This window comes from Heptranchias perlo, chromosome 1, assembly GCF_035084215.1.
Source record: "Heptranchias perlo isolate sHepPer1 chromosome 1, sHepPer1.hap1, whole genome shotgun sequence".
In the NCBI taxonomy this organism is placed as follows: Eukaryota; Metazoa; Chordata; class Chondrichthyes; order Hexanchiformes; family Hexanchidae; genus Heptranchias; species Heptranchias perlo.
The window spans coordinates 121925183-121948015 of record NC_090325.1 but is presented as its reverse complement, the minus strand read 5'-3'; the positions used below and the strand labels follow the sequence as shown (position 1 = coordinate 121948015).

At 43.8% G+C, this 22833-nt stretch overlaps 1 protein-coding gene across 1 annotated transcript; it reads right to left on the bottom strand.

Annotated features, from left to right (window-relative positions):
- Window positions 1-7212: 7212 nt before the first annotated feature.
- LOC137341793 (interleukin-8-like) lies at window positions 7213-9570 on the bottom strand. The gene is made up of 4 exons (XM_068005331.1): window positions 9451-9570; window positions 8955-9084; window positions 8654-8733; window positions 7213-7640 (listed from the first exon to the last, which is right to left on the bottom strand). Exons 1-4 carry the CDS (start codon window positions 9509-9511, stop codon window positions 7621-7623), a joined length of 291 nt encoding a protein of 96 aa, XP_067861432.1. The 5' UTR covers window positions 9512-9570; the 3' UTR covers window positions 7213-7620.
- Window positions 9571-22833: the final 13263 nt, after the last annotated feature.

Genomic DNA, 22833 nt, shown 5'->3' with positions numbered 1-22833 from the left:
GAGGTAAATGCCAGGAGCATACTGCCAGTGTTCAATACGCCCTTTACCAAGATGGCGTCCTGCGCTGCTTTAATGAACGGCAGAGGGAATCGGTAGAGGTTTCGCTGATTCAATTCAAAAGATGAAGGTAACGGAGACGTAGCATAAAACTGGCATAAGTCACTTAGGCACAAATTTCCTTAATTCTTCGCCCTGAAAATTTGCATTATGCTGCACTTCTGCTGCTGTTTTGGTGCAAATTTCAGGAAATTCGGGGCCTTAGTCTCCTATCTTGTGACACTCCTCTTTATTTGCCTCCATCCCTTTCAATTTGACTTGCACGCACTTTTCTTCTCCTCCCAGTTGTTTCATCCCTCGACCCACCTGGTTTTCCACTGAAATTGTGAATAATTATCCAAATGAGGCTAGGCCAGAAAATTGAGTGTTATTAGCACTTAGGATTCAGGCGGATCATACACCTAAGGGCGATTAGTGCCTCCAATGTCTGCAAAATGCTTGCCTCCCACTTGGCGATTCACCATAATATTTCCCCTGGTTAGAATTCAATAGCAACCCCAGTTAACACCGCATGACTGCATTATTCAGGCAGCAGAGAGGAAAAGATCTGCCCGGTGACATGACCGGGACCAATCCTAATCTAATTAGAAAATCTAAAAAACTTTGACAAAGTTTCAGCTCAATGAAGGTCCCAGGAATTGATTTGGCGTCCTTAGCAACGGTGGCCCAGGAAGATTGGATCTTAAACCTCATCAGTTCATTGGTTATTGCCACATTAAATGGGGGGCAACCAACATCCTGTCGGTGATGAACAAAGATCTCTAAACTGACATTGTCTCCACACACATGTATTAAGAGTTTTATAGAACTTGGTTACGTTACAGTTATCCGATACTTCACTTCAATAAAAGTACGACGTCTGACAAGTGCTCACTCTGGAGAAACCAACACTTACGGGGGGTGATTTTAACTCAGGGCATCCTGGGCAGGGTGTGGGCAGGAGGGAAACTCCCACGGAGATATGAGCGCAATGCTCAAGTCATTTTAGTTCCTGGGCTTCATTTGAATAGTGCAGCATTGGCTCCTGCCCAAAACCAGCGGGATTGACATCAGGGCCGGTGGATGGGAGCAGATATTTGAATGGGAGCTTGAAGTCACCGGGATAGAATAAGAATCATAGAATAATACAGCACAGAAGGAGGCCATTCAGCCCATCGTGCCTGTGCCGGGTCTTTGAAAGAGCTATCCAATTAGTCCCATTCCCCTGCTCTTTCCCCATAGCCCTGCAAATTTTTCCACTTCAAGTATTTTTCCAATTTCCTTTTGAAAGTTACTGTTGAATCTGCTTCCGCCACCGTTTCAGGCAGTGCATTCCAGGTCATAACAAGTCGCTGTGTAAACATTTTTTCCTCATGTCGCCTATGGTTCTTTTGACAATTATCTTAAATCTGTGTTCTCTGATTACTGATCATTCTATCACTGGAAACAGTTTCTCCCTATTTACTCTATCAAAACACTTCATGATTTTGAACACCTCTATTAAATCTCCCCTTAACGCAGGAACAGAAGTAGGCCATTTAGCCCCTCGAGCCTGTTCCGCCATTCAATGATTTGTGACCTAACTCCATATACCCACCTTAGCCCTATATCTCTTTCATATCGTTGGTTAACAAAAATCTATCAATTTCAGATTTAAAATTAACAATTGAGCTAGCATCAACTGTCGTTTGCGGAAGAGAGTTCCAAACTTCTACCACCCTTTGCGTATAGAAATGTTTCCTAACTTCACTCCTGCCTCTAATTTTTAGACTATATCCCCATGTCCTAGACTCCTCAACCAGCAGAAATAATTTCTCTCTATCTACCCTATCAGTTCCTCTCAATATCTTGAAAACTTCGATCAAATCACCCCTTAATCTTCTAAACTCCAGGGAATACAACCCGAGTTTGTGTAATCTCTCCTCATAATTTAACCCCTGGAGTCCAGGCATCATTCTAGTAAATCTACACTGCACTCCCTCCGAGGCCAACATATCCTTTCTAAGGGAACAGCCCCCAGCATAAAGTTAGTGCTGGGATGGCTGAAGGTATTTGAGAGCAGGTGCTGTTGCTGGGAGGGAGAAAGAAAGCCTGGGCAGGGGAGGCCCAATGACTCCTTGCTGGGCCCGAGGGAGCACTCCTGCTCCTTGAGACCCAGACAAATCCTCAGAAAAGTTAAATAAAAATAGTTACCATGGCCTCATCCGGCCACTCTGCTGACTACCGCCATGACCTGCCTGTCTGGTTTGGACCCGTGAAGCGCCCCCCACCGTCCCCACCGAATCCCTGAGTTGAAATTGCATTGCGGCACCAATGACATAATTGGGCGTGAGTTTTGATTGTAAACTAGGCCCCTGTGTGAACTCCCTCCACCTGCCATTTTAATAACCTGCCCACCTCGCTGATGCCAATCATTGTCTAAAGTGTATCCTGAACAGATTTCTCTTTATTAGTCAGTCCACTAAATTTATTTACTGGAGAGACACACGACTGTTTTGCTGGTGATTGAAGAACAGTGACAATACATTCTTCATATGAAATCACGTTTATTTTAATCACTTGAATACATTTGAAGATAAAGGTACAAAAATACTCAAAAGATTAATTCACAACAAAAGTCACTTGTAGCAACGTTACTGACTGATAAATCAGTGTTATACTCAACACAACTTCCAGCCAACTGGACCCAGTGAAAAATCCCTCAGTGCCAAAGATTTCTACTGCTCACTGCACAGAGATTAGTTCGATTTAAAAATGTTGTTTCTTCCAGTTCATATCATACAATAAGGAGCACTACCTTCGAAAATGTCGATATTTTACACGCTAAATCATTTCTACAGAGAAATTGCTTCCACAAACGGAGGCGCCTTTAGATGTGTGCGAGTAGCCTACTCACTGCAGTCAGGACCTTAATTAGTTCAGGTGGGTGGGTATTTCTAGAATCAATTAACGTCCCTGTGAGACGTTAGTAGGTCTTTATAAATTGAATTTGACTTAACTTTAAATTTTACGCCTCCAGCATGCTTTCCCGGGGCTCGTGAATCTCGCCAGTGAAAAGGAGGCGAGAAGGGCTGGATGATGAGGTCAGTGCCTTTATTGATCACAGTCACTGTCCATTAATACATTGGTGATGTCGTAAGAGCTTCAGGGATATCTGGAGCTGGTTCAAGTTTCAGTTTCCAGATTTGGAAAATGTTGAGTGTGTAGCTGTGGTGACTCCTCCCCCTGGGGTTTGTTCAGTGGTTAAGGAAGTTCCAGAGTCAGACTTCATTCAAACAGCAGCCTGTGTTGGTGAACCCGTGTGAATTCCAAGAAATCAGATTGTTTTATACACCAAGTAACTCTTTGGGTCAATGTTTGGCTTTGCTCCCATCTACTTATCACTGGTAATTTGTTTTAAGACTCCATTAGTAGCATCGGATTTTATTCATTCGATTACTGTTGAAAGAGAAATGGATGTAATAAAAGCAATACATTTTATCACATGTTCTGCTGCTCCCTGACCTGTTTGTATATTTGTATCGTACGTTTGCCTGGCTCAGCAATAAATAGGCAAATGACAAAAAATGAATAAATGAAAAGAATATTCACAAGAGAGGGCATCGTTCTATTTTTCCAGTTTTGATTTAACACAATGTAGTCTTGTCCCTTTTATGATAACCATACTTCATAAATACTTGAAAAGGAAACATTTGCAAGCTATGGGGAAAGAGCAGGGGAGTGGGACTAATTGGATAGCTCTTTCAAAGATCCAGCACAGGCATGATGGGCCGAATGGCATCGTTCTGTGCTGTAAGATGCTTTGATTTGTTTTAACAACTTCTATATAGAAATGTACGCCAAAAATTTGTGATAATCTCAGGAACGTAAAAACCAGCGTAAACCAAATGGAAATCAACTTAAACTAATGGGGCCTGAGGACAGTGCAGAAGTTACTCCATGTTTTTATTGAAGCCCCACTTTATGTATCGAAATTAAAATGTGAAGCCATCAGACGACGATTTATGTACATTAGGCATGGCGAGGGTTAAATTGGATAATCCCCTGAAAAGGTTACATTAACGCTGCCTGCTGTTTTAAATGACTGCTGCGTGCAGCCAGCGCTAATTGCACTGTTGATCGGCTGCACGCATCAGCAGGGAGTCCCGATATCGCGAGTTGCTCGCGCTTCTTGAAGGCAGCCTGCACCTCTTAAAGGGGAGGTACATTGTGGCTGCAAGAAGTGGTGGGAGTCGTTTCAAAACTGAATCTGTGCTGCAATACTTTGAAAAATGGCTGCATCTGGGAGGGAGTGTGCACCAAGGTTCTCTGATGATGCACTGCAGGCCTTGTTGCAAGAGATGGAGAGAAGGAGGTTCATCCTGTATCCACAGGGGGCCAGGAGGCCCTCCAGCCATATGTTGGAGGGAAAAGTGGAGGAAAAGTGGAGGAGGTAAATGCCAGGAGCATACTGCCAGCGTTCAATACGCCCTTTACCAAGATGGCGTCCTGCGCTGCTTTAATGAACGGCAGAGGGAATCGGTAGAGGTTTCGCTGATTCAATTCAAAAGATGAAGGTAACTGATACGTAGCATAAAACTGGCATAAGTCACTAAGGCACAAATTTCCTCAATTCTTCGCCCTGAAAATTTGCATTATGCTGCACTTCTGCTGCTGTTTTGGTGCAAATTTCAGGAAATTCGGGGCCTTAGTCTCCTATCTTGTGACACTCCTCTTTAATTGCCTCCATCCCTTTCAATTTGACTTGCATGCACTTTTCTTCTCCTCCCAGTTGTTTCATCCCTCGACCCACCTGGGTTTCCACTGAAATTGTGAATAATTATCCAAATGAGTCTAGGCCAGAAAATTGAGTGTTATTAGCACTTAGGATTCAGGCGGATCATACACCTAAGGGAGATTAGTGCCTCCAATGTCTGCAGAATGCTTGCCTCCCACTTGGCGATTCACCATAATATTTCCCCTGGTTAGAATTCAATAGCAATCCCAGTTAACACCGCATGACTGCATTATTCAGGCAGCAGAGAGGAAACGATCTGCCCGGTGACATGACCGGGACCAATCCTAATCTAATTAGAAAGTCTAAAAAACAATGACAAAGCTTCAGCTCAATGAAGGTCCCAGGAATTGATTTGGCGTCCTTAGCAACGGTGGCCCAGGAAGATTGGATCTTAAACCCCATCAATTCATTGGTTGTTGCCACATTAAATGGGGGGGAACCAACATCCTGCCAGTGATGAACAAAGATCTCTAAACTGACATTGTCTCCACACACATGTAATAAGAGTTTTATAGAACTTGGTTACGTTACAGTTATCCAATACTTCACTTCAATAAAAGTATAACGTCTGACAAGTGCTCACTCTGGAGAAACCAACACTTACGGGGGGTGATTTTAAATCAGGGCATCCTGGGCGGGGTGTGGGCAGGAGGGAAACACCCATGGAGATATGAGCGTGAAGCTCAAACCATTTTAGTTCCTGGGCTCCATTTGAATAGTGCAGCATTGTCTCCTGCCCAAAACCAGTGGGATTGACGTCAAGGCCGGTGGATGGGAGCAGATATTTGAATGGGAGCTTGAAGCCACCGGGAATCTAAGAGAACAGCATAAAGTTAGTGCTGGGATGGCTGAAGGTATTTGAGAGCAGGTGCTGTTGCTGGGAGGGAGAAAGAAAGCCTGGGCAGGGGAGGCCCAATGACTCCTTGCTGGGCCCGAGGGAGCACTCCTGCTCCTTGAGACCCAGACAAATCCTCAGAAAAGTTAAATAAAAATAGTTACCATGGCCTCATCCGGCCACTCTGCTGACTACCGCCATGACCTGCCTGTCTGGTTTGGACCCGTGAAGCGCCCCCCACCGTCCCCACCGAATCCCTGAGTTGAAATTGCATTGCGGCACCAATGACATAATTGGGCGTGAGTTTTGATTGTAAAGTAGGCCCCTGTGTGAACTCCCTCCACCTGCCATTTTAATAACCTGCCCACCTCGTTGATGCCAATCATTGTCTAAAGTGTATCCTGAACAGATTTCTCTTTATTAGTCAGTCCACTAAATTTATTTACTGGAGAGACACACGACTGTTTTGCTGGTGATTGAAGAACAGTGACAATACATTCTTCATATGAAATCATGTTTATTTTAATCACTTGAATACATTTGAAGATAAAGGTACAAAAATACTCAAAAGATTAATTCACAACAAAAGTCACTTGTAGCAACGTTACTGACTGATAAATCAGTGTTATACTCAACACAACTTCCAGCCAACTGGACCCAGTGAAAAATCCCTCAGTGCCAAAGATTTCTACTGCTCACTGCACAGAGATTAGTTCGATTTAAAAATGTTGTTTCTTCCAGTTAATATCATACAATAAGGAGCACTACCTTCGAAAATGTCGATATTTTACACGCTAAATCATTTCTACAGAGAAATTGCTTCCACAAACGGAGGCGCATTTAGATGTGTGCGAGTAGCCTACTCACTGCAGTCAGGACCTTAATTAGTTCAGGTGGGTGGGTATTTCTAGAATCAATTAACGTCCCTGTGAGACGTTAGTAGGTCTTTATAAATTGAATTTGACTTAACTTTAAATTTTACGCCTCCAGCATGCTTTCCCGGGGCTCGTGGATCTCGCCAGTGAAAAGGAGGCGAGAAGGGCCGGATGATGAGGTAAGTGCCTTTATTGCACTGCTTGTGGACCAGGAGCAGGAACGTTTCCACCAGGCCCAACAAGCTCACCGACACGTTCGTAACCCCCACGATCGGCTGACCCGCCCTGATGTTCTGGACCCCCCCCAATGACATAGATCCCCTCCTGATTGTCGAGACCACCACAATTACCGATTGCTCCACTCCCCAGCGATGGCCTACTTCTTACCTCCACAACGATGGCCTACTTCTTACCTCCACAACGATGGCCTACTTCTTACCTCCCCAGCGATGGCCTACTTCTTACCTCCCCAGCGATGGCCTACTTCTTACCTCCCCAGCGATGGCCTACTTCTTACCTCCCCAGCGATGGCCTACTTCTTACCTCCCCAGCGATGGCCTACTTCTTACCTCCCCAGCGATGGCCTACTTCTTACCTCCCCAGCAATGGCTGACTGCTCACCTTCCTCCCATCCCCCATTCCCCATCATGCCCCCAAGGATCCCGATCTCTCCCCGACCGCCCCCCTCCGCCGCCACCATGCAAACACCGAAGACTCTGATCTCTCCCTGGCTGACATCCAGTCAACCTGTCAATCTGGATGGCAACTGGGCACAATATACAGAAGTAACATTTTTATCCTTCAACTAAGTTGGGATCGCAGATTCCGACCCGCCAACTTCATTTCCAGGTTTCCCGTCCGATAAGCATCCCCCCACTCTCTTCCCGGCTCCAAGTTAATATCCAGGCTTACAATGTGACAGGGTTGAACAGCGACATCATTTTCAGAAAACACTGAAGGGAAAATACTTGAACAAGCTATCGGAAGGTGATATCAGAGCATTAACACCCTGGACAAAGCTTCCTTCATTTCAACGTTCATTGTACTTTAGGTTAACCAGGTGTGGAGTCGAGTCCATCCCATTGCGGCTTCATTTCTCAGTTGTGTCGTCTGGCACCTGAAATAAAATAAAAGTTACTTTTAACCACGAACTACAGATATTTACTTTAATATAGTGCACAATATCTTCAGCAATATAATTATGGAGCATTATTAATCAGCCTTTTACACAAGATGAGCAGCATTGCTAACACTGATGATTTTATTCCCAAGTCATTGATTTTGCAATATGGTTCAACATGCAGGATGCATGGGACCAGAGAGAAAAATTATTTCTCTTCCTTCCATCCTGGTGAATCAAGCAAATTTGCGGAATAATGCAAAGGCAGTAAATGCTGAACAAAATCCTGAGTTCTGACAAAGGTGGATGACACAAAACTGTGAGAATAGATGGTCGAGATTTTCACAAACAACTTTTCTGTATAACTTGAAAAAATAAATGGATTTAAATCCTCGTTCTGATGGGAGTCTGCAGGAACACATTACATTAAAGAGTAAAATAGAACGGATAATAAAAAGTTAAAACATGACGCAAAAAGTAGTTTACAGTTTTCAAACAGCAGAACAGAAAATTGTGGAGCGTAACATAAAGGAAGGAAGGCAGCAGGAAAAGGAAATGAAAGTGAAGATATATATTAAATATTTTATTCTTAAGGACACTGTTCTGTGCTTAATTGGTTGATCTCAGCTGGGTCCTAAAGGTACGACAATTGGTCTCAGCATTGTTGGGAGAGAGAGCATAAAATCACCCAGCATTCCTTCACCTGATTGCTATCCAGTGACCCCCCTCCCCGGATGTACCATATTTGGATGTTGGGTGAGATTAGCGTAAGGCTCAGCCCTGATGCCAACTGTGGTTGAATAGCTTGCTAACATTCACTGTCAAGGCTCACACATAAATGATGAGCACTTGGATAAAGTACCAGGGGCATCAAAAGCCTGTGGGAATGCAGAGCAGAGAGGAGTCAACGCCTTCAACCGAGGAGGAGAGGGGCAAACATGGTTTAAAAAAACAATTCACTGTATCTGCTTTTATTCAGACGCAAAGTCTTAATTCTGCCAAACACCAACCTTTCTTGGCTTTAATGATAATCTTCACCCACTCGGCATCAGGACTCACACATAATTTATTCCCATTTCTTTTGGTGACACTGTGAAGAGAAGGTAAACCTTTAAAATCTAATCCACAGAAATTGGATGTCTCCCACTGAAAGGTGAGAAATTAGCAAAAGTATTAAAAGAAAATCCTTCGAATGTGCCTCATAAACAAACTGTGATTGATCCAACATATTTTGAATAAAGAGCACAGTTTATTAAATGGACGTCACAGAAGGAGAAATGTTAATGGTGATGTTCTGACACATTTACTCACATTATCTCTGGTGTCTCACAGTGGGATCCTTTGGGAATATATTTCAAACTCCGGATGAGCCGTGGATTGATAAAATTGGAGCTGTTCTGAGTGCACAGGCAACGACCTAGGGTTCCTGGAATTGGAATACCTGTGAAAAGATCCATTTAACTTAGATTTAATTATCGATTGAGGTGGAGAGAATCCTGGCACTTTGTATCAGAGTTGAGATATTTTAATCTTTTCAACATATGGTCCACAAGGAAATATTATTTATCTGTCCAAACTAATCATGCTGATTACATTAACCTGGAGATGACTGTCATACATTTTTTATAAAAATGTGCAAGAAAATCTTTTGTCAACATAAAGTGCTGGGTTAAAGGGTTTATAATTACTGAATACCCCCCAGGTCTCTCTGTTCCTGCACCCCCTTTAGAATTGTACTATTTTACATAATTCTATGTAATTACAGTGAAATGAGAAATAAAACACAAGATTACAAAGGACAACATACCCTGTGCAGTAATGGCACACAGAATCAGGATGAGAATCGTCACAGTAGCTGCTCTGTTCATCTTGACTTTGAGTTGCTGAATGGATTTCTGCTGAAGGATCTTCTGTCCACCTCAGTGACTCTCTCTCTGCTGAATGAAGTTCTGTTGAAGAGACGTCCAATGAGCTCCCATTTATTGAGATCCTCTACTCTCAATTTGCATAATCTCGAGCAGTAAAAATTGTCAAACATAGGAAGCTCCTGTGGAAGGGAATTTCCCAGCTCCTGAGTCAGAGGTTCTTTCACTTCTGCAGTGTTAAATATATTCATAACTTTTACATAGTTTACAATGGCAAAAGGCAGATAATCTGTTGCTATAGGTGGTGAATTATGTGTTCATTTTAAAGAATTAACTGCAATTTTTAGAAAAATGGGGATAATATTCAACTGAGGCAAGGGCACGAAAAGGGTGGTTGCAGGTCAGTCACCCGTTACATATCCTGCTGAATGTTTCTTTCCATTTAATTTCCATTGATGGCTGATCTGCTACTGCCCATTTTGTGCCCCCTCTGAAATTGAATTTTTCGATTTTTTATGTCAAAGATCATGTGGTCAATTCCTTATGGAGTGTTGTTGATAAAATCTTCCTTTTGTTTTTACACAACCGTAAATGACAGACAATTAAACACTGACAAGATCGTGCCACATAATTTGTTTAATGTTGTTCCCCAAGCAAGTAGCCTCAGATAAGCTGCAGAATAATCCAGTTCCAGGTCTTACACCTGACCCACTGGGGAACTCCTCGATGCATTTTTAACACTGATCTTTCTCACTATAATTAGAGAAAACCCGACCAGACAATGGAGCTAAAGCTTGTGATTTAGAAGAAATAACTCTCTCTTTCACTGGCTGAACATCATGCCGTGACTCTTTAGACTTTAATGTCCCAAGTTTCGAAAGAGCTGCAATGATGTAAATGTAGTTCTAAAGTAAATTACACTTGCCACTTGCAATGAATTTTCAGCCTGATGATGCAGCAGCTCGAACTCAGGAATAGAAATATCTTCAGTGTTATTGCACGTACAGAGATGTTTTCTTGCAAGTTTGGTACCAGACAGAAGAATTTGATAAATGCTCATTAAGTGTCCACAGCATGATGTGATTGATGGTGATTTCTAGTCTTTATTTTAAATGATTCATTCTCAGGATATGGGCATCGCTAGAAGGCTGGCATTTATTGCCCACCCCTAGTCGTCCTGAGAAGGTGGTGGTGAGCCTTCTTCTTCAAACGATCTTCAAGTGATTAATTTATCTCTATATCAATGATCACTCGTCAAGGTCAGTAACCAATAGACTAGAAATTATCATAATTTCTATTCTATTGGCAACTGTTCTTGACTAGTGATCATTGATATATGGATCATTTTAATACCTTGAAGATTGGGAGTGCCACATAAGATGCACAATCATCTTTGCATCAGATTTTCTGATCTGGAAATCCTCGCGTGAGATTCAGCACCAGGAGAGCAAGGGCATGATTTTAGCTCGGGTCCAGGAACCCAGTGTGTCCTTAGATATTCGTGCAGGGAAACCAGAGGTCAAGTGAGTGCATCGCAAACTGTAATCGCAACTCAATTGAAGGTAAGTATGTGTGCACCAGGCAGCCAGATTGACAGGTTGGCTGCCTGTCGGAAGGGAATGGAGCTGTGAGTTGGAGAGGGGGGAGAGATAAATCGTGGGCCATGGAAGAAATCGGGTTGGCCTTCGAGACCATCGGGGTGGGGGATCCAGCATTATGTGGGGGTTTAGCATCCGGGGTGTGAAGGGGTCCAGCATCAGGGGCAGTCCAGCATCGGGGGGAGTGGTCGGCCGATGGCGGGGGTTCGATCATGCCTGGTGAGCTTGGGGTCTGGATGAAGAACTCCTGCTCCTCCTGGCCTGCTGACAGTGCAATAAAGGCACTCATCTCATGGATCTGCTCCTACTCACCTGCTTTCACCTGACGTGGGTCATAAGTGATGGGAAACATGAACAGGAATGGTTACATTTACTTGATGTTTCTAATACACAAAGAATTAAGTGCCTCAACTATCACAATGAGGTACATTGCCCCTTTAAATATCATCCCGCCAACTTTAAGTGGGGACGGGATTTTTGGGTTTCTGTTATCGAAATGCACCTGCGTTAAACCCGAAAGAGGGACTGTTGGAGCCGGGATGTGGTCCCGCTACAAAAATCAACTATTTTTACTGCGCACCAGCCCCCAACCCACCCATTCTTGTGGGTTAAAATTACCCCCCAGTGTCTGAAAATGTACCCAATAGATACAGTGCAGAATGTGGTTAGATCGCGACTTCCCCACATCAAAATGTACAGAAGTCACCACATTGCAGTCACTTAATGGGAGATTGGAGGTGATTATAATTTCATTCAAAATGATGAGGTTTAAGGGAAGAAGCTTTGAACTCGGTCTCCCGAAGAGAGGCATTGTGGATTTGATCAAATGGAAGAATACACTATTGGCTCAGGGACCTAGAAATCGGATTGCGCCCAATTCTGAGCAAGATTTGGTGCACCGCACGCTACACGTGCCAAAAGAAGAAAGTGGCAGCTCCCATGGGAAATTGGTCCACCGGTTTCATTTGTTTATTCCCGGCCAGCTGAAGGCACCAGTCGCGGCCCTGGAGTCAGCTCGCCGTTTCCAGGAGGCACAAAGATCGGCCGGCTCAGACACCATCTGTGGTCGTAAGAACAGTCCAGGGAGGGGGGATGGTGGGCAGGGGGGGTGGAGGTGCTGTGAGCTGTGCCTGGCAGCAGCCGGCTCCACAATAAGGTAAGTAAACAAATGAAAACTTACCTTTCTGGTAGCAGCCTCCATTGGATCACTGGTTTCGCAGCCAAGTGACAGAAGAAACTGACCGCAGCAGGCATGGCAGATGTTGTGATCATGCACAATCCAATTTTGGCAAGGTGCCTTACACATGCACTAACTCACCCCCCACCCCGATTTGTACATGCAAAGAGACTGACGTCTATTTCTGGCGAGCACCCTGGACGCTGATGGAGGAGCCATTACCAATATGGTGGGCAGTGCACTTCCATCGTGAAATGAGCACGCACAAGCTTCCCGCCATGATGGACCCCGCAAAATGGATGCAATGCGATCCCATTCCTTGGCCATGATTTCCCACCATTGCACCCTGCAAGTACCATTCCTCACCGGGAGCACCCAATCAGAGAATTAACCCTTTCGAGACCATTCAAAAAGGACTCAACCACTGATTTGGTTACTTCCACAAAGAATTACAGTAGATTTATGAGACATGGCTGATTAATTGAATTCTGTGAAATATTTCTCAGTGCAGGACGATGCCAAACATACAATATGGTGCAGTCAGGCCGGAACCAAGGGGTACATTTCAAAGCTAAATGCAGTTGATTCCAGTTGGAGAATGCACCAGTAATGTTACTTGGATGGCTCATTCCCTGGTAGAGTTGTCAAAGAAATTTTGAATTTGTGCATTAATAAATAAGTTTAAACTTCTGATAGCTCTTTATCTTAGTAGAATCTTAAGAAAAAACAATTGCATTTAAATAGCACCTTATCGTGACAATTTACCCTATTTTTGGTGGTGTTGGCTGAAGAGAAATGTTGGCCAGAACAGGAGGAGAACTCGCTCCTCATCTGTGATTAGTATCATGGAAACATTATCATCCACCCGAACCACTGGAACAGGCAAGTAGGCCTCGTGACTCATAATCTACTTGAAGTCTCCATACGAACACCTGCTTTTTATGCAAACTCTGTCATTACTAGAGATGTTTGTGCTGAGTAATTCTACAATTCAACACAGATCTGAATGCCATTCAGTAATGTACCCTGGACTCGATTTATCAAATTGTATGTGGGTCATAGTTAAAAGCGTGCAAGGTGTTTTATATTCCTTTATTTCAACATTAGAGAGAATAGGCATCAGGTGTCATGAAGTATGGGAATGTGACAACTAAGGTTGTTCACATGAGGGAGTTTCGATCGAGACATGCAAGCGATGGAGAGAACATTTTACTGTGTATATTTCCGATGTTAGAGTCTCATTGTCCCTACATGCTCCATCAGGAGCTGTTGTAAATGAAAGAGTATTACTTCAGTTGTTATTGCAGTAAGGGCTGTATTATATTATACAGGGACTAGTGGTATATTAGTGAACACTACGTCAATGGGTATTGAAATTTGTTCCATACCCATTCCTTGTAATTCTTTCCAATGTATGTAGTTCTGAAGATACAAAAGGAGGTTCATATATTTAACAACAGAAGAGAATCTTGATCATTTATTATAATATCTGCTGACATTTTTCAAAATTTGACAGCAGTCATTTGCATATTCTATCATTCTATTTTTAATATACAATCACAGCTCATAAAGCCAAAACTTTGGTGAATGGGAGATCTCGCTACTGCTTATATGCTTTCAAATAGCATAAATAAGGTAAGCCCACAATATTGCTGGAAGGTCAGTCAGGACGGCTGAATAGGAGAACATATGTTTAAAATAGTAAAAAGTACATTGAAACATTTTTGAAAAAAATCTTTCACTCAAAAGGTGATAAACATTTCAAATAATGTGCCAGGCAGGGTAATGAAATCAGAGACTTTAGACAAGTTCCAGATGCTGTGGGATTTTAGGTTGAGTGAGTTAATAAATACCAGTGATGAGCTCAATGGGCAAAGTGACCTTTTCTCATCCCTGAATATTCTTTAGTTAGTGGATATTTTCTCAATTGTTTTTTGATTAAACAGCCATGATTGACACAAAGTTAAAATGCGGTTGAGACTTTGCAGAGATCCACATATCACAAGGTATGATTAATCGTACATTAGCTGTTTTTCCCCAGGTGAACAGTTTCAGATTGACTGCAGAATATTCCAGTTCCACATTTTGTATTTGACCCACGGGACGAGGTCAACTTACAGACTTGGAACTGATCCTTGGGTTATAATAAAAAGGAAACACATCGCTCAGCTGAAACTTGTGAACTACAGGAAATGAGCCATCCTCGAACTTGATAACATGAGGTGCACAGCTGAGATACATCTTTGCTCATTTAAAAAGTGCATGTTCTGATTGTGAAAAGCTGTAATGGTGCAGATATATTTGTGGATGTTTGATGTGATGAATTTTCATCTGCAATGCGTTTTCGGTCAGAGTATTCAACATTATATATAAAAATGGATGAAAGATTGAGTATTCCAATTGATCAATGACAGGATCCTCACTGGGAGCGAGTGTGGGTGGTCACACCTATCAGAAATGCTTTTCGATCATGATGAAACTTACTGACCTGAAAATCCAGGGTCCTGGCTCCACCACTGGAAGTGCAGCAGAGCAGGATCCTATTTGACAACGGGTGAGGATGTTGGCCCGGTCCTAAATCACAGGGCTGGATCCCTTTTAGTGAATGAAGCAGGCTGCCTGACCTATTTCAGTGCTGCAGAGGTACCCACCCCAAGGATGAGCCATAAAATTGGAGCTGCACCCTGCCATTCCAATGGGGATGGGGGAGGCAGAGGTCCTCACAGAGCCAAAGGTGCAAGATTAAAATTAAAAATAACTTTTCCACAGGAAGATAAAGTCCACCAGTGTGAGGATATCCATCCCCTCTGGGATCGATTACCTTTAATTCTTGAGTTGTCTGGAGAATTCACCAGGCCCAGAATGGAGCCAATGTCTAATCTCAACAGACGTGGCTTCTACTGAGCTGAACGAAGCAATGCTGAGTGGAATTCACAGCACAGACTGGGAACACCACCTGACATGTCCTCAATGCTGACTGCGGGCACGGGTCACGCAACGTAAGACTTACCCACAGCCCACCCCAATCAATCCATGGGCCACTTCTTAAATCTGTTGGATCCAGGCTCTGCCCCAGATTCCTGGCCTCTTGCGGGTGATCTATTCCAGTTCATCACTCTCCCACCCCACAAATCTTGGCTCCACTACCTTTAACCCAATTCCTTTATTTATCTGATTGTCTCTTTCTTCTCACATGACACCACCCCCCCCAGTTCTCCTAATTCCTGACTTGAATCTCCCAACTCAGAGTGACCCTGCTGTCAACAACTCCAACCACCAGTTCCAGCATCTTTAGGTTTAACTTAAATATCATTTCATATTAATTAAAAATAACATGATATTACGTGCAATAATCGTACCAAGCTCCTTTAAATTCATTTCAATGATTACAGCACTTCCCCCTCCAGTGATCTTCCTGTCCTACACCCATACCTGCCTGAAGTGCTGTCTCCTATCTTGCCCGAGCTGTCAGGCTGTCTCTTTTCATCAGACATCAGGATCTCCATCTCAGTGTTACTACGTGTGGGGCATGATTTAAGCTCGGACTGGGAACCCAGTGTGTGCGTAGATATTTACATGGGGCACCCAGAAGTCAAGTGAGTGCATCACGATATCCGATCACAACTCAATTGAAGGTAGGTATTTGTGCTTCCGGGTTTCCCACACATCAGTCAGCCAGATTGACAGGATGGTTGTCTGTCAGGAGGGAAAGGAGTCGCAAATCGGAGAAGGGGGAGAGAAGGAGAGAGCGATCATGCGCCGTGGAAGAAATTGGTGGGTGGGGAGAGGTGGGGGCACGTGGACAACATCGGGTAGGCCTTGGAGAAGATCGGAGATCGGAGGGGGTCCAGCAGCAGGGGGTTGGGGTTTAGCATCGGGGGGTCCACCATGGGGAGGTGCAGGGGTCGGCTGATCGGGTGGGTCCGATTACGCCAAGTGGGCCTGTTGAGCCTGGATGAAGCACCTCCGGGCCCACAAGCAGTGCAATAAAGGGACTCACCTCATGGATCCAGTCCCTCCCGCCTGCTTTCACCTGACGTGAATCAGAAGCGATGGGAAAACCGAACGGTAAGGTAAAATTCCTTTGACATTTCTAATACACAAAAAATTAAGTGCCTCAACTATTGCAATGAGGCGCATTGCCCATTTCAACATTGGCCCGTCGGCTTTAAATGGGGACCGGATTTCCAGGTTTCTGTTATCGAAACACCCATTGATTAAACCCGGAAGTGAGCGCATTTGAGTCTGGATGCAGTCCCACTCCAAAAACAAACTATTTTTACTGCCCACCCACCCCCAACCCACCTGTTTTTGGGAGTTAAAATTGCCTCCCAGGGGCCTGAAATCTACAGGGCGGCAGGGAGTCTGCAGGGGGCTGCGGTAGTGGGGAAAACCTGGCAAGGCCGGGGACGCGGACGTCCTGCCGAATTTAACGGCAGCACCTCATTCAAATGTTTTCCTTCCATTTTCTGCCAAATTGACAGGCTGGCTGGACGGGAAAACCAGTGGCAGGAGGAGGCAGAAGAGGAAACTTCGGGGCTCTCCGTGGCAATCGGGATAGAGGGAGCTACAGAACGGGGCTTGTGGGGGGGGTGGAAGAGAGCAGTCATCGGGAGGGAGGGAGTGAGAGTACGGAGCTTTTGTGGGGGTGGTCGTAGTAGAGGGTAGAGAGAGGCCGCGTTAAGCAGTGGGGAGGCCGAAGGCTTCTTTGAGGGACCGGGGGAGCCTGATTTAAATATGTTAATAAAATGTCCCATCCCTCGAGGGTGGGAGACTCTCATGTCACTCTAACCCCCGCTGTAAAAATGGCACTGGGCACGGACGCGATGGTTTCCGGACGCAGTCCCCGTTTTAATTTTTTAACCCCCCCACTCCGACTCTCTCCCACCCATCATGTGGGGGTTAACATTGAGATCCAGGAATCATGTGCTAAACCAGACCCCATATTCCACAATCTCAATGATACCAAACACTTGTTAACCCCTCACCAATCTTTTCAGACCTCGAGGCCTATCCCCCCTCCCTCGCTAACCAGAGCAACCACACAAGTAATCTGCGAGTGATGGGAATTGGATATATACATGGAAAGGAAAATTTACAGGGCTATGGGAATAAGCGGGAAAGTTTGACTAATTGGATAGCTCTTTCAATGGGCTGAATGGCCTCCTTCTGCACGTAAGATTCTGTGATTCTATAATGTAAGAAAACTTGTGCTGATATCACTTTTTCCCTCAACAAATGTCGATCACAGTCACTGTCCATTAGTACATTGGTGATGTCGTAAGAGCTTCAGGGATATCTGGAGCTGGTTCAAGTTTCAGTTTCCAGATTTGGAAAATGTTGAGTGTGTAGCTGTGGTGACTCCACCCCCTGGGGTTTGTTCAGTGGTTAAGGAAGTTCCAGAGTTAGACTTCATTCAAACAGCAGCCTGTGTTGGTGAACCCGTGTGAATTCCAAGAAATCAGATTGTTTTATACACCAAGTAACTCTTTGGGTCAATGTTTGGCTTTGCTCCCATCTACTTATCACTGGTAATTTGTTTTAAGACTCCATTAGTAGCATCGGATTTTATTCATTCGATTACTGTTGAAAGAGAAATGGATGTAATAAAAGCAATACATTTTATCACATGTTCTGCTGCTCCCTGACCTGTTTGTATATTTGTATCGTACGTTTGCCTGGCTCAGCAATAAATAGGCAAATGACAAAAAATGAATAAATGAAAAGAATATGCACAAGAGAGGGCATCGTTCTATTTTTCCAGTTTTGATTTAACACAATGTAGTCTTGTCCCTTTTATGATAACCATACTTCATAAATACTTGAAAAGGAAACATTTGCAAGCTATGGGGAAAGAGCAGGGGAGTGGGACTAATTGGATAGCTCTTTCAAAGATCCAGCACAGGCATGATGGGCCGAATGGCATCGTTCTGTGCTGTAAGATGCTTTGATTTGTTTTAACAACTTCTATATAGAAATGTACGCCAAAAATTTGTGATAATCTCAGGAACGTAAAAACCAGCGTAAACCAAATGGAAATCAACTTAAACTAATGGGGCCTGAGGACAGTGCAGAAGTTACTCCATGTTTTTATTGAAGCCCCACTTTATGTATCGAAATTAAAATGTGAAGCCATCAGACGACGATTTATGTACATTAGGCATGGCGAGGGTTAAATTGGATAATCCCCTGAAAAGGTTACATTAACGCTGCCTGCTGTTTTAAATGACTGCTGCGTGCAGCCAGCGCTAATTGCACTGTTGATTGGCTGCACGCATCAGCAGGGAGTCCCGATATCGCGAGTTGCTCGCGCTTCTTGAAGGCAGCCTGCACCTCTTAAAGGGGAGGTACATTGTGGCTGCAAGAAGTGGTGGGAGTCGTTTCAAAATTGAATCTGTGCTCCGATACTTTGAAGGAAGGCTGCATCTGGGAGGGAGTGTGCACCAAGGTTCTCTGATGATGCACTGCAGGCCTTGTTGCAAGAGATGGAGAGAAGGAGGTTCATCCTGTATCCACAGGGGGCCAGGAGGCCCTCCAGCCATATGTTGGAGGGAAAAGTGGAGGAAAAGTGGAGGAGGTAAATGCCAGGAGCATACTGCCAGTGTTCAATACGCCCTTTACCAAGATGGCGTCCTGCGCTGCTTTAATGAACGGCAGAGGGAATCGGTAGAGGTTTCGCTGATTCAATTCAAAAGATGAAGGTAACGGAGACGTAGCATAAAACTGGCATAAGTCACTTAGGCACAAATTTCCTTAATTCTTCGCCCTGAAAATTTGCATTATGCTGCACTTCTGCTGCTGTTTTGGTGCAAATTTCAGGAAATTCGGGGCCTTAGTCTCCTATCTTGTGACACTCCTCTTTAATTGCCTCCATCCCTTTCAATTTGACTTGCATGCACATTTCTTCTCCTCCCAGTTGTTTCATCCCTCGACCCACCTGGGTTTCCATAGCAATTGTGAATAAATATGCAAATGAGGCTAGGCCACAAAATTGAGTGTTATTAGCACTTAGGATTCAGGCGGATCATACACCTAAGGGCGATTAGTGCCTCCAATGTCTGCAAAATGCTTGCCTCCCACTTGGCGATTCACCATAATATTTCCCCTGGTTAGAATTCAATAGCAACCCCAGTTAACACCGCATGACTGCATTATTCAGGCAGCAGAGAGGAAAAGATCTGCCCGGTGACATGACCGGGACCAATCCTAATCTAATTAGAAAATATAAAAAACAATGACAAAGTTTCAGCTCAATGAAGGTCCCAGGAATTGATTTGGCGTCCTTAGCAACGGTGGCCCAGGAAGATTGGATCTTAAACCTCATCAGTTCATTGGTTATTGCCACATTAAATGGGGGGCAACCAACATCCTGTCGGTGATGAACAAAGATCTCTAAACTGACATTGTCTCCACACACATGTATTAAGAGTTTTATAGAACTTGGTTACGTTACAGTTATCCAATACTTCACTTCAATAAAAGTACGACGTCTGACAAGTGCTCACTCTGGAGAAACCAACACTTACGGGGGGTGATTTTAACTCAGGGCATCCTGGGCAGGGTGTGGGCAGGAGGGAAACTCCCACGGAGATATGAGCGCAATGCTCAAGTCATTTTAGTTCCTGGGCTTCATTTGAATAGTGCAGCATTGGCTCCTGCCCAAAACCAGCGGGATTGACATCAGGGCCGGTGGATGGGAGCAGATATTTGAATGGGAGCTTGAAGTCACCGGGGATAGAATAAGAATCATAGAATAATACAGCACAGAAGGAGGCCATTCAGCCCATCGTGCCTGTGCCGGGTCTTTGAAAGAGCTATCCAATTAGTCCCATTCCCCTGCTCTTTCCCCATAGCCCTGCAAATTTTTCCACTTCAAGTATTTTTCCAATTTCCTTTTGAAAGTTACTGTTGAATCTGCTTCCGCCACCGTTTCAGGCAGTGCATTCCAGGTCATAACAAGTCGCTGTGTAAACATTTTTTCCTCATGTCGCCTATGGTTCTTTTGACAATTATCTTAAATCTGTGTTCTCTGATTACTGATCATTCTATCACTGGAAACAGTTTCTCCCTATTTACTCTATCAAAACACTTCATGATTTTGAACACCTCTATTAAATCTCCCCTTAACGCAGGAACAGAAGTAGGCCATTTAGCCCCTCGAGCCTGTTCCGCCATTCAATGATTTGTGACCTAACTCCATATACCCACCTTAGCCCTATATCTCTTTCATATCGTTGGTTAACAAAAATCTATCAATTTCAGATTTAAAATTAACAATTGAGCTAGCATCAACTGTCGTTTGCGGAAGAGAGTTCCAAACTTCTACCACCCTTTGCGTATAGAAATGTTTCCTAACTTCACTCCTGCCTCTAATTTTTAGACTATATCCCCATGTCCTAGACTCCTCAACCAGCAGAAATAATTTCTCTCTATCTACCCTATCAGTTCCTCTCAATATCTTGAAAACTTCGATCAAATCACCCCTTAATCTTCTAAACTCCAGGGAATACAACCCGAGTTTGTGTAATCTCTCCTCATAATTTAACCCCTGGAGTCCAGGCATCATTCTAGTAAATCTACACTGCACTCCCTCCGAGGCCAACATATCCTTTCTAAGGGAACAGCCCCCAGCATAAAGTTAGTGCTGGGATGGCTGAAGGTATTTGAGAGCAGGTGCTGTTGCTGGGAGGGAGAAAGAAAGCCTGGGCAGGGGAGGCCCAATGACTCCTTGCTGGGCCCGAGGGAGCACTCCTGCTCCTTGAGACCCAGACAAATCCTCAGAAAAGTTAAATAAAAATAGTTACCATGGCCTCATCCGGCCACTCTGCTGACTACCGCCATGACCTGCCTGTCTGGTTTGGACCCGTGAAGCGCCCCCCACCGTCCCCACCGAATCCCTGAGTTGAAATTGCATTGCGGCACCAATGACATAATTGGGCGTGAGTTTTGATTGTAAACTAGGCCCCTGTGTGAACTCCCTCCACCTGCCATTTTAATAACCTGCCCACCTCGCTGATGCCAATCATTGTCTAAAGTGTATCCTGAACAGATTTCTCTTTATTAGTCAGTCCACTAAATTTATTTACTGGAGAGACACACGACTGTTTTGCTGGTGATTGAAGAACAGTGACAATACATTCTTCATATGAAATCACGTTTATTTTAATCACTTGAATACATTTGAAGATAAAGGTACAAAAATACTCAAAAGATTAATTCACAACAAAAGTCACTTGTAGCAACGTTACTGACTGATAAATCAGTGTTATACTCAACACAACTTCCAGCCAACTGGACCCAGTGAAAAATCCCTCAGTGCCAAAGATTTCTACTGCTCACTGCACAGAGATTAGTTCGATTTAAAAATGTTGTTTCTTCCAGTTCATATCATACAATAAGGAGCACTACCTTCGAAAATGTCGATATTTTACACGCTAAATCATTTCTACAGAGAAATTGCTTCCACAAACGGAGGCGCCTTTAGATGTGTGCGAGTAGCCTACTCACTGCAGTCAGGACCTTAATTAGTTCAGGTGGGTGGGTATTTCTAGAATCAATTAACGTCCCTGTGAGACGTTAGTAGGTCTTTATAAATTGAATTTGACTTAACTTTAAATTTTACGCCTCCAGCATGCTTTCCCGGGGCTCGTGGATCTCGCCAGTGAAAAGGAGGCGAGAAGGGCTGGATGATGAGGTCAGTGCCTTTATTGATCACAGTCACTGTCCATTAATACATTGGTGATGTCGTAAGAGCTTCAGGGATATCTGGAGCTGGTTCAAGTTTCAGTTTCCAGATTTGGAAAATGTTGAGTGTGTAGCTGTGGTGACTCCTCCCCCTGGGGTTTGTTCAGTGGTTAAGGAAGTTCCAGAGTCAGACTTCATTCAAACAGCAGCCTGTGTTGGTGAACCCGTGTGAATTCCAAGAAATCAGATTGTTTTATACACCAAGTAACTCTTTGGGTCAATGTTTGGCTTTGCTCCCATCTACTTATCACTGGTAATTTGTTTTAAGACTCCATTAGTAGCATCGGATTTTATTCATTCGATTACTGTTGAAAGAGAAATGGATGTAATAAAAGCAATACATTTTATCACATGTTCTGCTGCTCCCTGACCTGTTTGTATATTTGTATCGTACGTTTGCCTGGCTCAGCAATAAATAGGCAAATGACAAAAAATGAATAAATGAAAAGAATATTCACAAGAGAGGGCATCGTTCTATTTTTCCAGTTTTGATTTAACACAATGTAGTCTTGTCCCTTTTATGATAACCATACTTCATAAATACTTGAAAAGGAAACATTTGCAAGCTATGGGGAAAGAGCAGGGGAGTGGGACTAATTGGATAGCTCTTTCAAAGATCCAGCACAGGCATGATGGGCCGAATGGCATCGTTCTGTGCTGTAAGATGCTTTGATTTGTTTTAACAACTTCTATATAGAAATGTACGCCAAAAATTTGTGATAATCTCAGGAACGTAAAAACCAGCGTAAACCAAATGGAAATCAACTTAAACTAATGGGGCCTGAGGACAGTGCAGAAGTTACTCC

Coding starts and splice junctions, on each gene's coding strand:
- LOC137341793 (XM_068005331.1), bottom strand. CDS start 9,511: ATGAACAGAGCAGCTACTGTGACGATTCTCATCCTGATTCTGTGTGCC. Junction 9,085..9,450: donor GTGTGCCATTACTGCACAGG/GTATGTTGTCCT, acceptor ATCTTTTCACAG/GTATTCCAATTCCAGGAACC. Junction 8,734..8,954: donor TGTGAGACACCAGAGATAAT/GTGAGTAAATGT, acceptor TTCTCTTCACAG/TGTCACCAAAAGAAATGGGA.